The sequence below is a fragment of the Mytilus galloprovincialis genome, chromosome 5 (genome assembly GCF_965363235.1).
Source record: "Mytilus galloprovincialis chromosome 5, xbMytGall1.hap1.1, whole genome shotgun sequence".
Lineage (NCBI taxonomy): Eukaryota > Metazoa > Mollusca > Bivalvia > Mytilida > Mytilidae > Mytilus > Mytilus galloprovincialis.
In genome coordinates, this window is record NC_134842.1 from 99,657,844 (window position 1) to 99,679,920 (window position 22,077).

Consider the following 22,077-nt stretch of genomic DNA (forward strand, 5'->3'; position numbering starts at 1 on the left):
GTAACCCACTCTATGAATACTTTTACATTAGTGGTAAATAATACAATAAATGGGGACGTTTAATCCCTTTTTTCCTGGTACATGCGGTAGAGAGAAAGTGTAACGCTATCTAAAATACAGAAACCATTGTAACAACTATTTGAGTGGTCAGTATGTGGCCTTTTCCAACGCAGACTGTCTATAATTTAAATCCTCATTTTCTAGTGATAGTATGCATTTCAACGACCTTGAAGTCGGACGGTCTTCATTACAGGACCTACGTATTGTAAACTGAACGTTTAGCAGCAAAAAATCAATCAATCTGGAAAAAGATTACCTAATTAAAGAGAAAAAGATTACCTAATTAAAGATACCTAGATTATTTGTTTTTAAGTAAGACCCGTGTTTCCTTCAAAACACTTATAATTTGTTAAAATGGTCAATTAAACTACGATTTTAAAGAATATGGATAATCCCAGATTTCTAGAGAATTTATGAAAGTTTTTAAGGCATTGGTTATATCAGAAAATGTTATCAAAGTAGGAGAGTATTCAGATTAGACATTTAAATGCATAAGAAATCATTTAACGAGCTCGTTTTTTTTTTTAATTTCGTTATCTGAAGTTTGCAAATGAAAACATCGTTATAGATTGTGTACAAACCTCTAAATCTTTTAAGCGATAACTTTGTAAATTTTATGGAATCCTTTAATTTGAGAACTGCAGACATATGTATTTGCTTTATAAGTTAACTATTAGTCTATTAAGACAACTTGCGGGAAACCTTTTTCTTATTCGAAGAGCAATTTATTTCATGCAAAACACAGTATGTTAAAGTATGCAGTATTCAGAAAGGGAAAAATGCAGTATCCACTGTGTAATTTATGTTTTAGTTGCATGTGTTCTGTGCCATGTAGATTGTGGGGAGGGATCATCACCAAAAATGGTAAATGGATGTCCAAGTTGTACAGAATGCGTCAAAGATGGTAAGTCATTGCGAGGTATAATTATAAATAGAATGATTACAAGCATTTTCACCGGGTTTATATTTTCCTGTTTATTCAAATAAGAAAATTTTGAAAAGGTATTTAATGTTAGTCAAATTAACAGCATATGACATTCGTCATTTTCGTATTACGATATTTGCAAAATTGACAACTCAAATTTTGGTAGTTTTTGTAAAAATTTTAATTTAACTACACATAAAATGTACGTTTTCTTTTTGGTGAAATCTAATCTATGTGGTAGATAAATTACGTATTGTATTTCGGGAAGATACACATATCATTTGAACCAAACTTTTACCAAAATATATACAATTTAAGATATTGTAATAGTTATTAATAGCGCTAACCAATTTGTATTTTATGGACATTGGAATAATAATGTTGAATTGAATAATGTATTTCTTTTATACTTCTTTGTATTCAAATTCCAAAATACTGGTAAACCAATTTAGAATATACGAAATTTGTTTGGAATGTTTTTTATATGTTTGCACACCGTCCATGCTATCAGAATTCTTAAACGGAAGGAAAAGGTAGGAATTCAGCGGGGTGTACACAATTTTAACTTGAGAATATGCCAAATAAATGTGGTTTAATTTTTATTTTGCAGCGAAAAGAACTTCACCACCTGGTAAGTTTTACTAACTATTCATATATATATATACAGGAAATTACTAAGAATACCAAATGTAGCTTTTGAAAATATACCATCATGATTAAATTTGTTATACATGTACATGTATACATATTATGAGGGTCAAGATTGGGAGGCTGTTATATGTACATATATCTCTTGTTGTCGCATACATGGTTGAGACTACAAAAACACAAACCAATAAATACCAAACGAGGACGTGTGTCGACTGACTCCAGCTCTGGACCACTACAATATTCTCTTTTTTTTAAAATACTTCAAAGTAACGTATCCTTTTTGTCATAGAACTACACATGCACACCTTTCAAATATTACCAATTTGATGTATGCTTGTATTACACCAAGGAAACAATTGATGAACACTACTTTTTGAAAGTTAAAACCTTTATCGTGTTTATATAGAATCGGGTGTAAACAACGAATAAATTTAATAAGCCGTTTAACGATGTTGGTAACCAAACTATGAATACTTTTACATTAGTGGTAAATAATTAAATAAATGGGGACGTTTAATCCCTTTTTCCTGGTACATGCGGGAGAGAAAAAGTGTAACGCTATCTTAAATACAGAAACCCTTGTAACAACTATTTGAGTGGTCATTATGTGGCCTTTTGCAACGCAGACTGTCTATAATTTAAATCCTCATTTCACCGACCTTGAAGTCGGACGGTCTTCATTACAGGACCTACGTATTGTAAACTGAACGTTTAGCAGCAAAAAATCAATCAATCTGGAAAAAGATTACCTAAGAAAAGAGAAAAATATTAACTAATTAAAGATACCTAAATTATTTGTTTTAAAGTAAGACCCGTGTTTCATCTTCAAAACACTTATAATTTGTTAAAATGGTCAATTAACTACGATTTTAAAGAATATGGATGATCCCAGATTCCGAGAGAATTTGTGAAAGTTTGTAAGGCATTGGTTATATCAGAAAATGTTTTCAAAGTAGGACAGTATTCAGATTAGACATTTAAATGCATAAGAAATCATTTTACGAACTCGTTGTTTTTTTATTTTCGTTTTCCGAAGATTGCAAATGAAAACATCGTTATAGATTATGTACAAACCTCTAGATCTTTTAAGCGATTACCTTTTAAATTATATGGAATCTTTTAATTTGAGAACTGTAGACATATGTATTTGCTTTATAAGTTAACTCTTAATCTAGTAGGACAACTTGCGGGAAACCTTTTTCTTATTCGATGAGCAATTTGTTTCATGCAAAACACAGTATGTTTCATGTAAAGTATTCAGTATTCAGAAAGTGAAAAATACAGTATCCACTGTGTAATTTATGTTTTAGTTGCATGTGTTCTGTGCCATCTGGATTGTGGGGAGGGATCATCACCAAAAATGGTAAATGGATGTCCAAGTTGTACAGAATGCGTCAAAGATGGTAAGTCATTGCGAGGTATAATTATAAATAGAATGATTACAAGCATTTTCACCGGGTTTATCTTTTCCTGTTTATTCAAATAAGGGAATTTTGAAAAGGTATTTAATGTTAGTCAAATTAACAGCATATGACATTCGTCATTTTTGTATTACGATATTTGCAAAATTGACAACTCAAATTTTGGTAGTTTTTGTAAAAATGTTTAATTTAACTACACATAAAATGTACTTTTTTTAGGAGAAATCAAATCTATGTGGTAGATAAATTACGTATTGTATTTCGGAAAGATACACATATCATTTGAACCAAACTTTTACCAACATATATACAATTTAAGATATTGTAATTGTTATTGATAGCGCTAACCAATTTGTATTTTATCGACATTGGAATAATTATGTTGAATTGAATAATGTATTTCTTTTCTTTTATTTTATTATGGTTTAATTTTATTTTGCAGCAAAAAGAACATCACCACCTGGTAAGCTTAACTAACTATTCATATATATATATATACAGGAACGTACTAAGAATACCAAATTCAGCCTTTGAAAATATACCATCATGATTAAATTTATTATACATGTACATGTATACATATTATGAGGGTCAAGATTGGGAGGCTGTTATATGTACATATATATCTAGTTGTCGCATACATGGTTGAGACTACAAAAAACACAAACTTTTTAATACCAAACGAGGACGTGCGTCGACTGCCTCAAGCACTGGACCACTACAATATTCTATTTTTTGAAATGCGCCAAAGTTATGTATCCTTTTTGTCATAGAACTACACATGCACACCTTTCAAACATTACCAATTTGATGTATGCTTGTATTACACCAAGGAAACAATTGATGAACACTACTTTTTAAAAGTTAAAACCTTTATTGTGTTTTTATAGAATCGGGTGTAAGCAACGAATAAAGGAGTAGGTTCAGTAAGACCCCTTTTTGGCCCCAAAATATAGCAGTTTTACAAAATTGTTAAAATGTAAACCTTTAGTTATTTATTGGACAGTAGAATGCTTCTGCTACATAAATATGGGCTGTTTTTGACAATACAATGCACATATATCCGGTACTTGCACCATTACGTCATGCTAAATTACTGAAATCCTCATAATTTTAGCATTTTAGTTAAATTTTAGACGGTTTTCGTGTAAAACGAAAGTGTTCATTCATAATATTGAAATGTAAGTTGTATTTTATGATAATACATAACATATATAAAGGTTGAGGATGAACACGTTTGCGGCAACTTTCTTTTTTACCAAAAACCATCTGAAAAGTGACATTTTTCGGCATAGTAGGTAGATTTTTCATATTTGAGCTTGAATCGGATCGATTTTAATGACTAAATCTGCTAAAATCTTTCACATAAACTAATTAATTCAAATAAAATAGACACTTAAGTGTTTAAAAAGTGGTGAAAATCTTTCGTCAGATGAACCTGAAATTTGAGGCCAAAATCGGTCCTTACCGGACCTACTCCTTTAATAAGCTGTTAAACAATGTTAGTAACCCAAACTATGAATACTTTTGCATTAGTGGTAAATAATTACATTAGATGTATGTTTCATCATAATACGTAATTTTGATTGGTTAACAGCAATCTCGCATCATTCTAAAATTAACGAAATGAATTATAACTGTGATGATAACACACATTTCCAGAATAAAGTGCACAGAAAAAAAAATTAATAAAAAACCTTGCCAGTAATCAATTTTCATGATAATGGCGAAAAGTGTATCTATAAGTATTGAATGCTTCTTTCGGTTATTTCTTAGCGTTGTAAACGCGTTGACCGTGAGCACATTTTTAAAATGAAGCACTGCCGCGCTTTAATCAAAATGTACTTCGTTCAATGCTTTTACACCTGGTGGAGATTTATTTCCCCGAGGGTATCACCAACCCAGTAGTCATCACTTTTTGTGCTGACATGAATTATCATTGATATGGTTATATTTATAAATTAACTGTTTACAAAATTTAGAGTGTTTGAAAAGCTAAGGCTTTTCTACCTCAGGCATATATTACCTTAGCTGTATTTGGCAAAACATTTAGGAATTTTGGTCCTTAATGCTCTTCTTCATCGTACTTTATTTTGCCTTTTCAACATTTTTTGGGTTCGAGCGTCACTGATGAGTCTTTTGTAGACGAAACGCGCGTCTAGGGTGTACGTCAGTGCCGATCAATTTGAGAAATAAAGCACATTTTATGTCTTCATATAATTGAGGCTCATATCCTTTCATTTATAAATAATTTTACCATACTTTATAATTAGCACTAATATGCACAAAATAAAGAAAGGGATTGAAACCAGATTATTTCTCGTAATAATAAGGACACATATACATTTAAATATCAATATTTGTACCTCACTTACTTCTAGCACCATGTAGAAAATGCAGAAAAGGATGTCCAGCTGGACAGAGAATCAGGGATTGTACACCTGCAGACGGTTCAAATGTGGTGTGTGATTGCGTACCAGGTAAACGTCCATTCATGGGGTTTATTCACATGCAGTCAGATTTATTAACTAGAATAGTAATTTAGTACAGAAATTAACATACAAGTAATGCAATGTTTGTCCCCCACAAATTCGAATTTGTAAAAATGAGCACAAATATGACTACCACATTTAAGGAAGGCAGATGGCGCGAAATGACCCACGCCTCGTCTATGGCCATGGTATTTATCTGTCCACCCGTTCTAAAGATATAAATTCTCAGAAACAGTTGGATATAAATCTGTTATACTGAGAAGGATCAGTTGTTGTTATATTCTCTTTACCGTTCTGTATCGTCCATTTCATTCGACATTTAAACAATAGCATTATAATTTAAAACATTTTATTTATTATAAAATGACACCTAATGAAAGAAATTCATCTTTATCAACTTAACCAAAAATTTTTTTTGGGTAGTTGATTATATTGTGTATAGGGACCTTGAATGTCTTTTTGAGTATTGTGACAATAATATTTGCGATAATTTTACAAAAAGCTTTTTTGAATACGTGATGTTTATGTTAACTATCGTGTGTTGTTTTCATACAGTACCACTTTTTTTCGACAATTTTACGGGAGTTATATGACTTTTCCCATTTGCGAGAGTATTATAACAACAAACCCTTGTGAAAGCAACTTCTTTATGAGACTGTATAACAAAAACATATTTTGCTCATGTTTTATATACTAGTATAATTTGCAATTATGTTTTGTTGACCATATTATACCTATGCATTGATCTAACTTTTTTTAAGCGAGTGAAGAGGCTTTATTTTAGTTGTTATTATAGTTGTGTATCAATGTCACTCTGTAAACACAACTATTCTGAAAACATTTGAATAAACTTATTCGGACAATTGGTAATTATGGTGTATTTCAGAAACAAGCTTTTATTCTGGGTTTATATTGTAAATGTTCAATTATTTGCTAAATAGTTTCACAAACTTGATTTCAAGTTATAACTAAAACAGAAGAGTTCTAATTGACTGCCAGCAGCCATGACACTGTGTTCAAGGAGTACAGGAATTGACCACCCGCTTAATTACACACCCTTTTTATCGAATGATTGAATTTGTTTCAGCACATATTTTGTAATATTTGACAAAAGTTGTTTTCAATATTCAGATTTTTTAAATTCTTTTCTTTTCCAGATGAAGGCAAAAGAAACAACTTGGTTGAACGAGGTAAGGTTCAGAAACTAGGTTATATGTTTTGATTCACACTAGTTTTGTGTATCCTGCACATATCAACGTATAACTTGTTTGTCAACAGATTGATTGTTAGATTAAATGTTGGTGTTTATACGCCACTTTTGGGCCATCATGGCCGCCAGTTGTTATGGGTGCAGAGAGACAGAGTGTACAGAGAAAACCGCCGACCTTCAATATGAAAACTAACAATCCTAGTCAATTAAGAGTGGAGTCGAGTGCACACACACGGTCGGAGTTCAAACCCACAACCTCAGTGTTGACTACTGGCTTGTGATTACAGTAGTAGAACTACTTAGATAACTTGGCCACCGAGGCCCCTTTTTGTCAACGTAGGCAGGGATTTATATTAGAGGACAATATCCGAGAGAAGGCGAGAAGGAAACTTAGTGTTTCAAATTATGGTTTTAATAATAAAGCACAAAACCAAAAAGTCCTAAAAATACAAAAACACGAACCCCACAAAGAATATTCCAGTAGTCATTATGAAGATGACTGAAGTATCCATTTTGTGTTGTATGTTTGTAGATGTATGTGCTAATTGCCATCTGGATTGTGGGGAAGGATCCTCACCAAAAATAGTAAATGGATGTCCAAGTTGTACAAAATGCGTCAAAAATGGTAAGTCTTTGTGAAATATAATAATAAAAATAGTTCCAACCCAACTTTACACTAAGGTAAATTTTTCAGGTCTTTACACACAAGGAAAAACATAATTGTCAGAAGTTTCTGAAATAACTGCATATTACAGTTGCATGGACTTTGTTTGAGCTTTTCAAAATATTAAAGCGTATTTATCATGTTTATACATGTTATAGACATTTACCAAAAGAAATACTATTCCTACATTTATCGTAAAATTTGGCTTTTAATTTTTTGATATTTTCCAAGAACGAATTATTCTGGATGAAAACATGGAAAAGTGAATATTGATTGACAAAATGCTCAATAATACTGTATACTGTGTTATAGAAAAAAAGATTTCCTGCAACATATTCAACATGTTAAATTCAAACTTTTGACCCACAAAACAATTCAACTTGCAATATTGATTAGAACTGTTTGCGACGACTATGCATAGCTTATACTGTTTGATTCTATTTTGGATAGGCGTTTGAGTTATTGCTAGTAAAAAAAAATTTGTTTTTTTAAATTGTTGGATTGTTTTCTACATGTTCTAGTAACCGCAGTTCACAGGAAATTTATACTATGCATTCGAACAGGTATATGGCAGTTGTTTATCGCTTGTTCTGTTCATTGATGGCGTTTGCTTTTGCAGGTTTTCATAAATTTCCCCTTTATCAATTTACAATGGAGTTCAGTCCCTTTTAAATTCCTTTTTCGCACATGATATAAGAATTTGTTAAATCTAAAAAAAAATGATGAGTGACTTGTCTATAATTCAGAGAACAGCATAAAAGTATGTTAATGTTAAAAATGATTTATTTTTGCAGCAAAAAGAGCATATTTTATGTATGTCTTTAAAAAAGTTAACAAGTAAAGAACATTTGGTATACCTTGAAAAACAATATATATCTGTGCGTTTTTTAAGCACAAACATTATTTATAAATATAAACGCCTAGCATTCTGGTTTTAATTTAATATAGCAATGTACAATACGCTGCAAAACATTCTTTACAAATTCCGATTTTTACTTTGATTGCTGCCAGCGCGTGATGAAGCTTATAAGTTTAACTGTTGATTGTTTCTATTTTTTGAGACTATATATAATATATTTAATTATGATAGTCAAAGGGTGACTCGGAGATAGAATTATGGTCACTGTAGGTCTTCTTCCTACCGGCAAAAGTGGGGCGTTCGTTCGGCTGTGCGGGTTGAATAAGTTCACAGCCGTGTTCAACCAGAATGGGAACGTTAAATCCCTTTTTCCTGGTACATGTGGTAGAAAGAGAGTGTAACGCTTTATAAAATAGAGAAACCCTTGTAACACCTATTTGAATGGTCATTAGGCGGCCTTTTGCAACGCAGACTGTCTATCATTTAAACCCTCATTTTCCAGTGATAATATACATTTAACCGACCTCGAAGTCGAACGGTCTTTATTAAAGGACCTACGTATTGTAATGTATTGTTAATTATTGTCATTCCACACAAAAGCCATTTTTGAAAATTTGGTCAGTGTTGGATTTAAATAACAGTATATGCCAGTTTTATATTTATAATTTCCTTTTTATTAATATTTTTACAAATAGCTGGTGATGGCTCAAACTAAAAGTCATAAAAAATGCGTGGAAATTTTAATGTTATCGAAATTATTGAATCAATGCATGCATATATACTTAACTTTTTATATTGATCAAACATCTATAAAGTATAATCAACACATGCTATTTCATTCACTGGTTGATAATTGCAAGCTTATTAACTTTCGAGTTTGTTGCAAAAGTTTACCGGATCGTTATATTGATAAACAACAAAAACAGAGCACGTACAAAACGTGACAGATAAAAGAATTGAAAGAGCGTTGACATTTGTTGTAATATTTTTCATGCGTTTCAATTGAAAAATATGCTTTTCCATAACAGTTATTAAATGATTTGTTGTATTGAAATTGTTCTTTAAGAATCTATTTTTACTATTTACCTTCAAGAGCACGATTGCTTACATTCTTTAATCACGGTTTTTCCTTCGCACTTGCGCTGAGAGGTGTCCGAAGTTATAACGAGAGGTCTCGTAATAAAGGTCCTTGCATACGAAAAAATATCGGAGAATTTGTATTTTGGAAGTGAATTATTCTATATCAGTACATTAAGATGAAGATTTTGATAATGTAACGAATTTCTTTTTATACTCTTTTAACAGAGAAAAACCTAGCCATTCAAGTTTATAAATCCTATTCAACTTTTTTTTTTAATTTGAAATTTCATATTACTTAAAGTAATAGTGGGTTTGGTGAAAATGTCAGTATATACTAAGAATCAATTGAAGATTATTCCGGAGGAAAAGTAGATTGTTTTGGAATTTGATATTTAAGTTCCAGTATATTGTTCAACCATTTGAAGACTACAACCAAGTGACAGTAAATTAAGGGAAATATATGTTTTATATTTATTGCATGTAGTCACTGATATCAGATATGCCCTTAACGGTTGGAAAAGGTAGAAATAAACGTACCTTACACAATTTAAAGGTTGGAATATGTTGATGCAGTTACAATTTTTATTTTTGCAGCGAAAAGAATTCCTCCTCCTGGTAAGTATTTTAGTGTGTATTTAACATTTTTCATGAATTAGTAAGCAAAAAAAATCTTTTCTATCTTGTAAAATATATCATATATTTGTTATTTGTTTATAGATATCATGGTGATCTGGATTGTGAGGCTGTTATATTGTTATATGTACATCTACATCTATTATGTAGTCTCGCACATACTGATTGCGATTACAAATATACTTAATTTAGTAGTATTGAACCGCGACGTGCTTATTCGCCAGGAATATTCATACTTGGTTAATATAATAAGCCAACCAGTCTGGAATGTACTTATTCCATATTTGCCTATTAGATATCATAAAAAGTTTAATAGTTAAGTTTATTATTTTTTTATAGGTGTTATACAACCAAATCATAGTACGTTAAATCCGGTTGCATACGAACAGAGGGTCGAAAAAAAATATTCCGTTAAATTTGACAGCTGTAGGAAGTTAATTCTACATTTCATTGCAGTAAAAAATGTCTCAATCATAAACCTATATCTTTGGTGTTTCAAAGCACCATTCTTTTTTTATTTGGTGTTTCTTTAGAACATTTGTGTGAACTTGAGGTTACATGGTTACTCAAGCTTGTACACAGAAAAAAGGGATGCACATTTGATTGGTTAACTCCCAATGATGGTTATTATCTTATATGCAATGAAATGTTATGTGAAATTTTGTCTGTGGTATTGGACAGGATAAAACTTTACTCCTATCAAGTATTTCTTTATTTATGACAAAGATTAATTCTGCACATTTTTTGGAAAAGTGCTAATTTAAGAAAGACTAATCGGAAGGGGGGGGGGGGTTGTTTGTTGGTATTACACTTTAACTTACCTTTCAATTAATAAATGTTTTGAATCCTGCTTATATCGAACTAAGGATATCAATTTCGATCAATAACTACGGTATCAGCTGTTTATTGTCGTAATGATAGACACCTTCAAAACTAGGATAATGGAACAGCTGGTCTTAACAAAAGTCTTTTTGAAAAGGGTTCACCATAGTTTGTAGACAAGTTTACAGGTTTATGTTTATCATGCTCTTCCCTCAACTCACGGATAAGATAGTTCAAACCCCGTATTTTATCGTCGACAGATTTTCTTGGAGATCGGATATCTTCGTTATTTTCCGTTGTGTAAACCCTACGCCGATGTGACTGAAGGTTGGAGTGCCTAATAAAATAATAACCAAAACAAGAAAGTATAACGTGGTGTTGCCTGATCCTTGTAAGCACTGTGTACTTGCTATGTAGAAGATATCGTATAAATTTGCGGTTACATCACTTCAAGTTGGTCTTTTAATCTTTTAAGAGATCAGTTGATAATTTGTTATATAGATTTCGCAATTACAAAAAGTGCACACATATTCATCTTCCTTATCTGCAATCCGTCGAGTGAAGGACAGTTCGTGGTTCTGTTGTGCTGTTTTTGTGTGCTGGCCTATGTTGTTTTACGTGTTCGTTTTTATTCTGTGGTTAGCATATCGAAATGTACTATTGTATTGTTTATTTGTGTATTTCTCTGTCCTGAATATTCTTGCATTTATTTTTAGTGTACTCCTGTCATGGAATGTTGTCACTTTAATGTTAGCCACAACACCAGGTTCAACCCACCTAACCATTTGTTTATTAAAATGTCCTGTATCAAGTCAGGAAAATGGCAATTGCTATCTTATAATTCATTTCTGTATGTGTTGCATTGTCGATTGTTTTTTTTTTGCACTTCAGCGTTTCTGTTGTTTCGTTGATTTCCTCGTATAGTTGATGTGTTTACCTCAGTTTTAGTTTGTAACCCGAATTTGTTTTCTCTCAATCGATTTATAACTGTCGAACAGCGGTATACTAATGTTGCATTTATTTATAAACTTATAGCTTTGCTTTAATATGAAGTATACATAATTTATTCAATATATAATACAATATGTACAAATGTGTAACAGACACCACACAGATGAGTAGTATCAATTTTGTATTTTATTATTGTAGTACCATGTCTTCTGTGCCTTCTGCATTGTGAAGAAGGGTCGTCTCCACAAATAGTAAATGGATGTCCAAGCTGCTCAGTATGCGTGCCAGATGGTTAGTATTTGTGATACATGATTATAAACTATAACACATATTTTTCGAAGGAAGTGAGGTACAGATATTATGAAAAACAATTAGTACAGTGTTGGTTATATAAATCGCATACTTGTAATGCACGGATGGTCGTGATTTTTATTGTCGAGTTTTTCTGATTTCAAAATGTAGGTTAGCTATTTCACTTATTACGTAATGAAAGTTGCATAGTACTAAAGGATAAAGGCATTCTTTTCACACTAGAACCATTCCCCTATGGCATTTCACAAAACTTGATTTTTTTTAAAAGTTTGTCAGTTCTTTTTCTTAGCTAACAGTATATGCCAGCTTTGTATGCTAAGACTATTAACGATATTATGGCGTATTAACTCATATTCTACAACAATTTAAAACTCCTATAGCATTTGTATAGCCTGTGATATGGCCCGAAACAGATTTTATCTAAAAATTAAATTTATCATCTTATTCTATAAATTCGAAAATAGTGTCTGGTATCTGAATTTGTTTAACGGTAAGGGAAGGTAGAAATTGACCTGTCTGTACACAATTTATTTTGGGAACAGGATAATGCATTTTTATAATTTTTTGCAACGACAAGAACTTCTCCTCGTAAACATAAATGTTTTCTTTGTGTATATAGTGAATCAGTAAGCCAGGCAAATGTTATATATCTTGTCAAACAAACCATTATATTTGTTTTACATGTATATACATTTGCGGGTCTGACTGGAAAGATACCTGGTAGATACTTGTTTAAATGCTTAATTTAAAAATTTGTCAACGGTAGTGAAGGGTACGATGAGTTTGGAAATGATTTCATGGTAATAATCTGTTATGATGTATATTTTCATTTTTGCAGTTAAAAGAGATGGTAAGCATAAATATGTCATTTATGTATCTTAACACTAGCACAAAACGTAATGACACTGTTCGTTTCCCTAAGTTTGTCGAAGAATACCATAGATTTTGTAATGAAGTATTGGTCTTTGAAGCGACCAGGTGGTAAAAAGTGAAATGACAAAAATACTGAACTCCGCGGAAAATTCAAAACGGAAAGATCCTAATCAAATGGCAAAATCAAAAGCTCAAACACATCAAACAAAAGGATAACAACTGTCTTATTCCTGACTTGGAACCGGGATTTTGTATCAAAATATATCATGGATTCCTTAAATATGAGAACATAGGACATATTTATTTATGTATATTTTAACTCATAAACTACATTTAGTTCAGCATGTTCAGATTCTATCATTAATAATTTATGTAGGTATTTAAACACTGTTTTGATATTTTACATTTATATAATGATTCTGACTATGAATACTGTATGTACATTCTTACCATTGTCATCAGACTGATGACTGAAGTATTCATTTTGTATCTTGTAATTTTAGTAGGATGTGTTGCTTGTTTTCTGGAATGTGGAGCAGGATCTTCACCAAAAATGGAAGGTGGATGCCCTAGCTGCACAGAATGCGTAAAAGATGGTAAATTTGTAGAACTATTTTTATAAACTGAGGCACATATTCAAAATATAAATCGTTTCGGACTAATAAGTTTCAACATTATAGCGTTTTTCTGAAAGGTATTGAAAGTCAAAAGATGGCCTACAACTTCATTTTTAGAAGATTATTTATGTCAGATGCTAATACATATTTCCTTCTTGATTTCAAAAACTCTACAGTTCCATGAGTCGGGTTTTGTCTTTTTAAATAACATAATTAACACACTGCTGGATACTATTTTATTATATGGACATGCGTAAATATTTGGTACTTCGTGAAAATATTACAAATTTAAATATCTGTTTTCTAGTATTCTGTTTGTATGGCAATAATTGCAAGTATATATTGTTAGTACAATCATATATCCGATAAAATAGAGAATGGAAATGAGGAATATGTATAAAGAAGCAATCCGACCAAAGAGCAAAAACAGCCGAAGGCCACCAATGAGACTTTTGGTTTTCCGTAGTTCCATTTGAAAGGAACAAGTACTGGCGTTAAGGATATGAATCAGTATACAGAAATTGAACAAAGTAAAAAAGACAAAACATGTCAAACGCTATATATTCTTCAAGAACTCCACACATTACGTTAACTACAAAACCACAGGAGGACAAACACAAAATACAGGGTACATCAGGGTAGCGACTGACGCCAAGCCTTATAGTAGAACAGGGCAGAAATATGACATACGTTTCTGTGAAAACACTCTGTTTTAATTGACATGTTTGCAATTGTGTTCTCCAGAATATCTGAATTGTCAATGTATGCAGTGAAATATGTTTAGTTAATGAGTAAATTAATTAACTTAATGAGACACTTATTTATGTATTCACATATCCTATCTTCTTTCAAATGCATAGGAATGTTAATGTCTGTTCACAAAACTATGATATGTCACCATATTTAATTACAATGTATAGAATCAATATTTCTTTTTAAAATATAGATGGTTTTGTTTCTTTTTGCAGGTAAAAGAGACGGTCTCTTTGAACGAGGTAGGTATGAAGTCATGGTAGTGGGTTTCACAAATTCATGTTAATTACAAACTCAACGGTACCGACCCAATGTCATTAAAAGAAGGGAGTAGCAGCACAACCTCGCAAGGAAAAATGGCGTACATGTAATGAGATCAACAAACGCAAAACAAACAATATCGGAGATAGCCCAAACCGAAATATAAGTCGTATAGTTTGCTAAAGCACATCCGTATCTAAGTTATAGTAGACGATCCTGAATGTTAAATATAACCCTCATTAGCATTATAGATTCCTACCTGATAAAAAAAATAAAGTAAGAATGCAATCTTTAACAATTATACGCCTAAACTAAAAAATAACACGCAATAATAGAAACAAAACAGCAGTCTTCAAAAGACAAAAAAACATGAACTTCCAAACATAATGGTGATTATAGATATATGGAAGCGTGTGGAAGCGTATTCCACGGGGATAAGTTGCATTCCGAAATGTCTGAAGTGAAGAAAAGACGAGAGAATATTTTGAATTCAATTATCTATTCATTTGTCAAGTGTTATATCGCTTATAGGTATCACATACTCATGCATCATTGCTACCAAAATGTACAAAATAAGTTTCCTCATATTTCTCGTCTCAACTAAAGTCTCATTTAGATTTGCATATCAATAACATTTAACAAATTTGATTTTTAGCACCATGTAAAAAATGCAGAAGGGCATGCCCAGCTGGCCAGAGAATCCGTGATTGTACACCTGAAGACGGTTCAAATGTGGTTTGTGACTGCGTACCAAGTAAGTGCAGATTCATGGGGTTCATTCATAGGGCATACGATTTCTCAACCAGACTATGGACTTTCAAATGAAAACATGTGATGTAATGTATCCCCCCAAAATTCAAATCTGAAAAATGAGCACGAACACGGCTACCATATCCAAGGATGTCAGCAGGCGCACAAGGGTTCCATTTATTCTTAATGATAATGATCTTAATTCTTCAATCCGACCGAAACATATCAATTCGCAAAAACAGTCGTTCACTTATAGAAGAAATATATGTATTCATATTGTCTTAAACGTCCTAATCGTCCGCTTTATTCGAGAGAAAAAAATCGGAAGTAATAGAACTCTTTCTTACCATTTTGTTCTATTATTGAATTTGACATTTTATATAAGAAATTCCTCTTTAACTATTTTACCAAAAACACGCATGCAGTAAAGTTGCCTTTTTGGTTGATAGGACCTTAAATATCTGAAAATAACATTTAATTGACTGTTGATTGCTTGACACCTCGTGGGATATTCCCAACGAGAACAAACGAACAACAAATACGATAATTAGGTCCGATATTAGAAGACAACTTGATTTGAGGTCTAGAAAATGTCGACTGCCGCGACAATATTTGGGTATATTGGACAAGGAGAGACATTAAACCTTGCAACAGGCCACATAAAGACCTTTCAATGAGTTGTTGCAATGGTTCTTAACATGTAGAGAGCGTGACAATGTCTCAACAAAAGTCATGGGATTTAAAGTCAACATTCTGACCAGACATGGCTTCGTTTTTATTTCATCTCGCACAGCCGAAAGGACGACACACTTCGATCGGAAGAAGACCAGTAGTGACCATGTTTTTATTTTCAAGTCACCGTTTGGCATCAGAAATTATTGTTAACATATCTCATCTGCTATAGTTTTACATAAACTCTTCTTGAATACTTGATGCTTATATTTACCGAAGTGTTTGTTTTATATAAAATACCACTATTTTTAATCGACATTGGTACGAGAGTTTTGTGACCTTGACCATTTGCGGAAGGATTATATAAACAACCACTTGTTTAAAAAATCTTTTTTTGTGACTGTATACAAAAACGTTCTCGTCTTCTTGTATATTATATATTACGTTTTGCTAGCATGTGTTGATATGACTTTTTTGACGAGACTCGAAGGACTTTTGTTTTGATTAGGAATTGTACTGGTGTCACCTAGTAAGCACAAGTCCTCTCAGAAAACTGGCTTGTTTGCAATCATGGTAGTGGGCCAGAATATACCGCCTCCAAATTGCACATTTTCTAACAGTTGTTCACCATAGTTTATTTCAAAAACAAGCACAAGCTTTAATTCAGCATATTTTCTGTAGATGTGTCTTTGTATATTACATAGTTCCATTAACTTGATTTTGAATCAATACTGAAACACAGACAAAGGATTTTGAACCGACTGCCAACCGATCGATGAATACACGAATTGCACACACACTTAACTACACGTCTGTTTTATCGAATATTTGAATTTTCTTCTGAACATGTTTAGGAATATTTGACAAAATGTTTTTATTCAATATTCATATTTTTTTAAATTCATTTTCTATTCAGTTGAAGGAAAAAGAAACAACTTGGTTGAACGAGGTAAGGTTCAGAATCAGATGATTTAAAATTAAGTTCATTCATACTAGATTATTCTTCCATGCAGATATCTTTGTACCATTTTTTTGTAAATGGTGAGAGAGATCTATATTGAAAGGAAAATGTCCGAACGGAAGCGAGAAGGTATTTTAGTTCTTCAAACTATAATTCCACTATCCCGTTCCCTTTTCACGAATGTGACCTACTGAATTTGTTTTGTTCACGCAGAATTATCTATATTATTAAAATTGACGCGACTGTCATGCAAGTGAGAGGTTAAGCGCTGTAAAACCAGTTTCAATCCACACTTTTCTACATTTGAAAATGCCTGTACCAAGTCAGGAATATGACAGTTGTTGTCCATTCGTTTTTGATGTGTTTTGTTATTTGATTTTTCCATGTGATTAGGGACTTTCCGATTGAATTTTCCTCGGAGTTCAGTATTTTTGTGGTTTACTTTATTCATATATTATGCAAATAACGATCCGGCAGCAGTCCTAAAAAATCCAAAACACAAATCGCGACAAAAATGTCCGATGAACATGGGTTAGTGAAGGGTATTCTCCGGTGATAAGTTGCAATATGAAATGTCCGAAGTGAATACAAGACGACGGAGCTTATAGTTTAAATACGAGCAAACTTTGAATATATGTTATCTATTTCTGTTTTAGTCTGTCAAATCTTAAAACATTTACAAGAATAACAAAACAATGCATGGTTGCCAACAATGTACAAAAAAGCTGTTTAATGAAAAAAGTATCAATCATATCTAAACATTAGGAGTTAAGTGTGAAAAACAAATATTTGGTAATGTGATTAAAAACTATTTAACCATATAGTTAAGTTATGTTGTTAGTGACAATCATTATGAAACATAATGCTCATTTTCCCTCTCTAATACAGGCAAATAAACATTTATAAATCAATGATATTTACCAAACTTCATTTTTAGCACCATGTAGGAAATGTAGAAAAGGATGCCCACCTGGTCAAAGAATCCGAGATTGTACACCTGAAGACGGTTCAAATGTGGTTTGTGACTGCGTACCAGGTGAGCGTTTATTTATGGATTTCATTTACACAGTATCAGATCCTTAAGCTAGAACACGGACACCGGATTGAAATAATTAAACAAGTAATGTAATCCCCTCTCCCTTGCACATTTGAAATTTCAAAGGGGGTCTCACATTTAAAGGAGCCAGAAGGCGTGATCATTTTCCATTCCTTGTCTTTGATAGTGGTCTCCATCTGTTCTTTCGGCCGAACACTATCATTATCAGAGGAAGTTTAAAATCAACCTTCCATATTAAAAAGAATCATTGTCGTCATAATGCATTTAACCTTCTATATTTGTTGACTATAATACGGGAGTATCACGACAAGTTATTTGGATGGAGGGTTGTCTCATTGGCACTCACACCACATATTCCTATATCTATCTAACTTTATGTTTTGTTTTCATATCACAACCGTATTAACAAAATTTCTCTTATTCTTTTTTATCGAAGGTTCCCATGCTTTGAAGGATAATTTGCTGAGCCAGAAAGTAGATAATATTGTTTTGTCAATTTGATTCTGCATTTATTTTAAAAATTTCTTTTCTATTTCAGTCGCAGGCAATAGAAACAATTTGTTTAAACGAGGTAAAATTTTGAATCTATGTTGTATATTTTGTTGAATTGAACACATTCACAATGGAATCATGTGTAATACAGATTTCACCAAATCAATTTTGTTTACGAAGTTAGGGGATGAATATTCAAAGAACAATTGATTAACGAGGCATTTCGCAGAAGCGGGTAAAGGAATTAAATTTAGAAAATAATGATTTAAATAATGTTGACACTTTTCCCCAAATTCGCTTCAAATATATACCTTTTTGAAGGTCAGTATTAAATTGCCTTGTGTTGTAATCGGTTTACGATATCGTCCGCAAACTGAAGGACATTTTACGGAAAAAAGGTTTACAACATAATCAAATACAAAATAATAAGTACATGTAACAACAATGAAACAAAATATATGTTTGGAACACTCGTCGTGTTAAATGCGACAAAAGAAACTCTCAAGTCGATAAATGCAAGAAAGGAACGACCGATGTATACAAAAACAAAATGATTACATTAAACGACACATATGATTAGTTAAAACAAAAATGTATGAACATGAAGGTTTTGCTAGCAACTTATATAGGCATAGGCAAATCATGGTAGACCATAATGATATTAGAAACGAATATCAGAATTAAAGTGATGTTTTCAATTTCAAAATCGTAACATCATAAATACATTTGTTAAAATTACTTTCATTCCCTTGGTGATATTCATGTAATCAAAACTTTAATTAAATGGTATAAATCCATATTTAAACTTTTGTAATATATCTTCAGCACCATGTAAGCAATGTAGAAGAGGATGCCCACCTGGAAAGAAGCTACCCGACTGTCCACGAACAGACTGCGTATGCGTACCGGTACGTGTTTCACCTATTATTTTAATTTTATAACTTGATTTTCTGTAATGCATTCATAGCAAACTGTTATCCCTTTAACGCACACGCACGCGCTCTTTTTCGACATCATTCAAAACCCTCCGATCATATTTCCCATTTTGATTTGTCTATTTTAATAACTAACGATATTTGAATATTTGCTAATCAGTGGACTAATTTCGTCTTTATCCTGATTTTGGTTGGTTTCGATAATTTCTGACAAAGAACCTTATGAATGAGAGTTAGATTCAGGTTAAGCATGCGAAAGATTTAGGGATAATATTATTCATTGAACCGTTATATAATATAAGTGTCGCGGCTGGTCATGTATATTTTCTACTTGTCGTAGCTACTGTCCACAATCCTACCTCTATTGTACCTGGACCTTTTAAACTGTTTCGCTTCATCATTTATAACTTTTGGTATCTCCCACACATTTTATATAAGAACACATTTAATAAGAAAACACAATTCAGAAACATGACAAAAGGATGTAGTAGAGTGTTTTAACACACTTTCTCATATTCCTTACGACATGAAAATTCAGTTTAACATATTTTGCAGATTCAATTAAGTTATATTTACAATAAACATCCAATATGATATGTGATGAGTTTATCATGTGTAATAGAACACTATAAATGCTACATGTGATCATACCTGTTAGTATACTTTTATACGTCGGTTTGTTTATATTTATACGGATAAGAACTGTTTAAGACTGTAACCCTATCGACATTACACAATTAGATGTATAGAGGTCAGCATTTGATATTCGATAATATAAAAATCCTGTTTATCCTACTTAAGAAATTGGAAGTCCGCAGGAATTTCAAGCATTTTTTTGGGGTGAATTTTGTTTAATGACGTTTTTTTTTATATTCACAGGCAATGTTTAAGATGAATAAGTTGATCATAAATGTGTGGGATCAATCATCATGACCATAATAAAATAGATTTACGTGAAAGGTCCATTGCAATCTTACAAGTTATGCTTAACTAAACGTTGTGGAAGACGTATATCTGAACGCCACAGTTTGAAATGAGGAGTCTGACATTTTTTAAATGAATTAAAAGCTTTTGTTCTTTTACAGGTATAGATGTGGAACTTATTAGACGATCCTGATTGATGACTTGCCAGTATGTCATAAAAAAGAAATACAACATTTAAAGCCAACATTTTAGAGATACAAAATAAAATCTAGATATGTTACTATTGTCATTATTTTTTTTGAATTTAAAAAAATGTTCCAATATATACTGCTTCTATAACCGGATTGATATCTTCTTTGTTATTTTTTTTTATTTGAATGCATGCTTCTTTTACATCTAATGTTCATTTGATAATACCAACATGATCTGTGTGTTGGAGTTTTTCATCAACAACACATTAGTAGTAATTAAAAAATAGAATGATCGAAGCCGTCTGTAGGCATATTCAAAACAAGATGTGGTATGATTGCCAAAAAGACAACTCTCCAAAAGAGACCAAATGACACAGAAATGAACAACTATAGCAAAGCCCATACCGAATAGTATGGTATAATTGGCCCCGACATGACAAATGTAAAACAATGCAAACAAGAAGACTACAAACAATGTTGATGTATAACAAATTGTACGCCTCTCCTTTGTTCTTTCCTTATTTGATACTGTTATGTGTCAGAATTTGTGCATCTACATGTAAAAGAAAGAAGACCAAAGAAACAAGATTATTTAATTTTACATTCAAGTATTCAACTGATATTCCGTCTATTAACAATAATAACGTTATCTATATGCAAAAGTGAATACATTTAATGGAGTATTTCTTTCCATTTCGTGGATACCAATTTCCTTGGATTGAGGAAAAAACTTATATTTTCGTTGATATGATACCGTTGATTTGCAAATGTCTACAAACAAACCAAATATTATATGATAAAGTATGTTTGGAAGATACAAATATTTTACTTGGTTAAACATTCAAATTCGTCGTTCACCTGAACACACGAGTTCCAAGAAAATTGGTATGCATCGACAAATAATTAATCCACAGTATACAGCTTCAAACATAAACTTCTTATAATATAACTACAGTATTCATCAAGTACAAGCTGTACGATTTAAATTTTGAACTCCTTGTTTCTCCTTGAACAGAAATATTCCAACTAGACCCACGAATCAAATATACCTCTCTTAACTAACAGGGTAGCAAGAGCTTGCAGCTGTAAATCATACTTTTCGAAATCTCATCGGTGCATATCAAGCGGCGAAAAGCAAACATCAATCATGTCTCAATTGTTTCACTTATATTTATGCATGTTAAAGGATTCTAAGAAGAGAAGGTTCAGCAAAAAGCCCTTTTTGGCCCCAACATATAGCAGTTTTACAAAATTGTAAAAATGTAATCTTTTAGCTAGTTACTGGAAAGTAGAATACTTCTGCTTAAAGGAGTATGGGCTGTTTTTAACAATACAATCCACATATATCGGATACTAGCATCATTAAGTCATGCTTATAAATTACTGAAATCTTCACAATTTTAGCATTTTAGTTAAATTTTAGACGGTTTCCGTCTTAAATAAAAGTGCCCGCATCCGTGTTCATTCATAATATTGAAATGTATGTTGTATTTGATGATAATACAAAACAT

The 22,077-nt window shown here is 32.0% G+C and overlaps 1 protein-coding gene across 1 annotated transcript in view; it reads left to right on the top strand.

Annotated features, from left to right (window-relative positions):
* LOC143074228 (uncharacterized) overlaps window positions 1–20,655 on the top strand; it is a 36,206-nt gene extending 15,551 nt beyond the window's left edge. The window contains exons 15-30 of the mRNA XM_076249777.1: window positions 872–964; window positions 1,596–1,616; window positions 5,439–5,537; window positions 6,707–6,739; window positions 7,292–7,384; window positions 9,957–9,977; window positions 11,967–12,059; window positions 12,919–12,930; window positions 13,457–13,549; window positions 14,539–14,565; window positions 15,240–15,338; window positions 16,923–16,955; window positions 17,905–18,003; window positions 18,563–18,595; window positions 19,342–19,424; window positions 20,537–20,655. Coding sequence (XP_076105892.1) covers window positions 872–964; window positions 1,596–1,616; window positions 5,439–5,537; window positions 6,707–6,739; window positions 7,292–7,384; window positions 9,957–9,977; window positions 11,967–12,059; window positions 12,919–12,930; window positions 13,457–13,549; window positions 14,539–14,565; window positions 15,240–15,338; window positions 16,923–16,955; window positions 17,905–18,003; window positions 18,563–18,595; window positions 19,342–19,424; window positions 20,537–20,542 — 938 coding nt within the window. The 3' untranslated portion in view covers window positions 20,543–20,655. The remainder of the gene's footprint in view (window positions 1–871; window positions 965–1,595; window positions 1,617–5,438; window positions 5,538–6,706; window positions 6,740–7,291; window positions 7,385–9,956; window positions 9,978–11,966; window positions 12,060–12,918; window positions 12,931–13,456; window positions 13,550–14,538; window positions 14,566–15,239; window positions 15,339–16,922; window positions 16,956–17,904; window positions 18,004–18,562; window positions 18,596–19,341; window positions 19,425–20,536) is intronic.
* The last annotated feature ends 1,422 nt before the right edge of the window (window positions 20,656–22,077 follow it).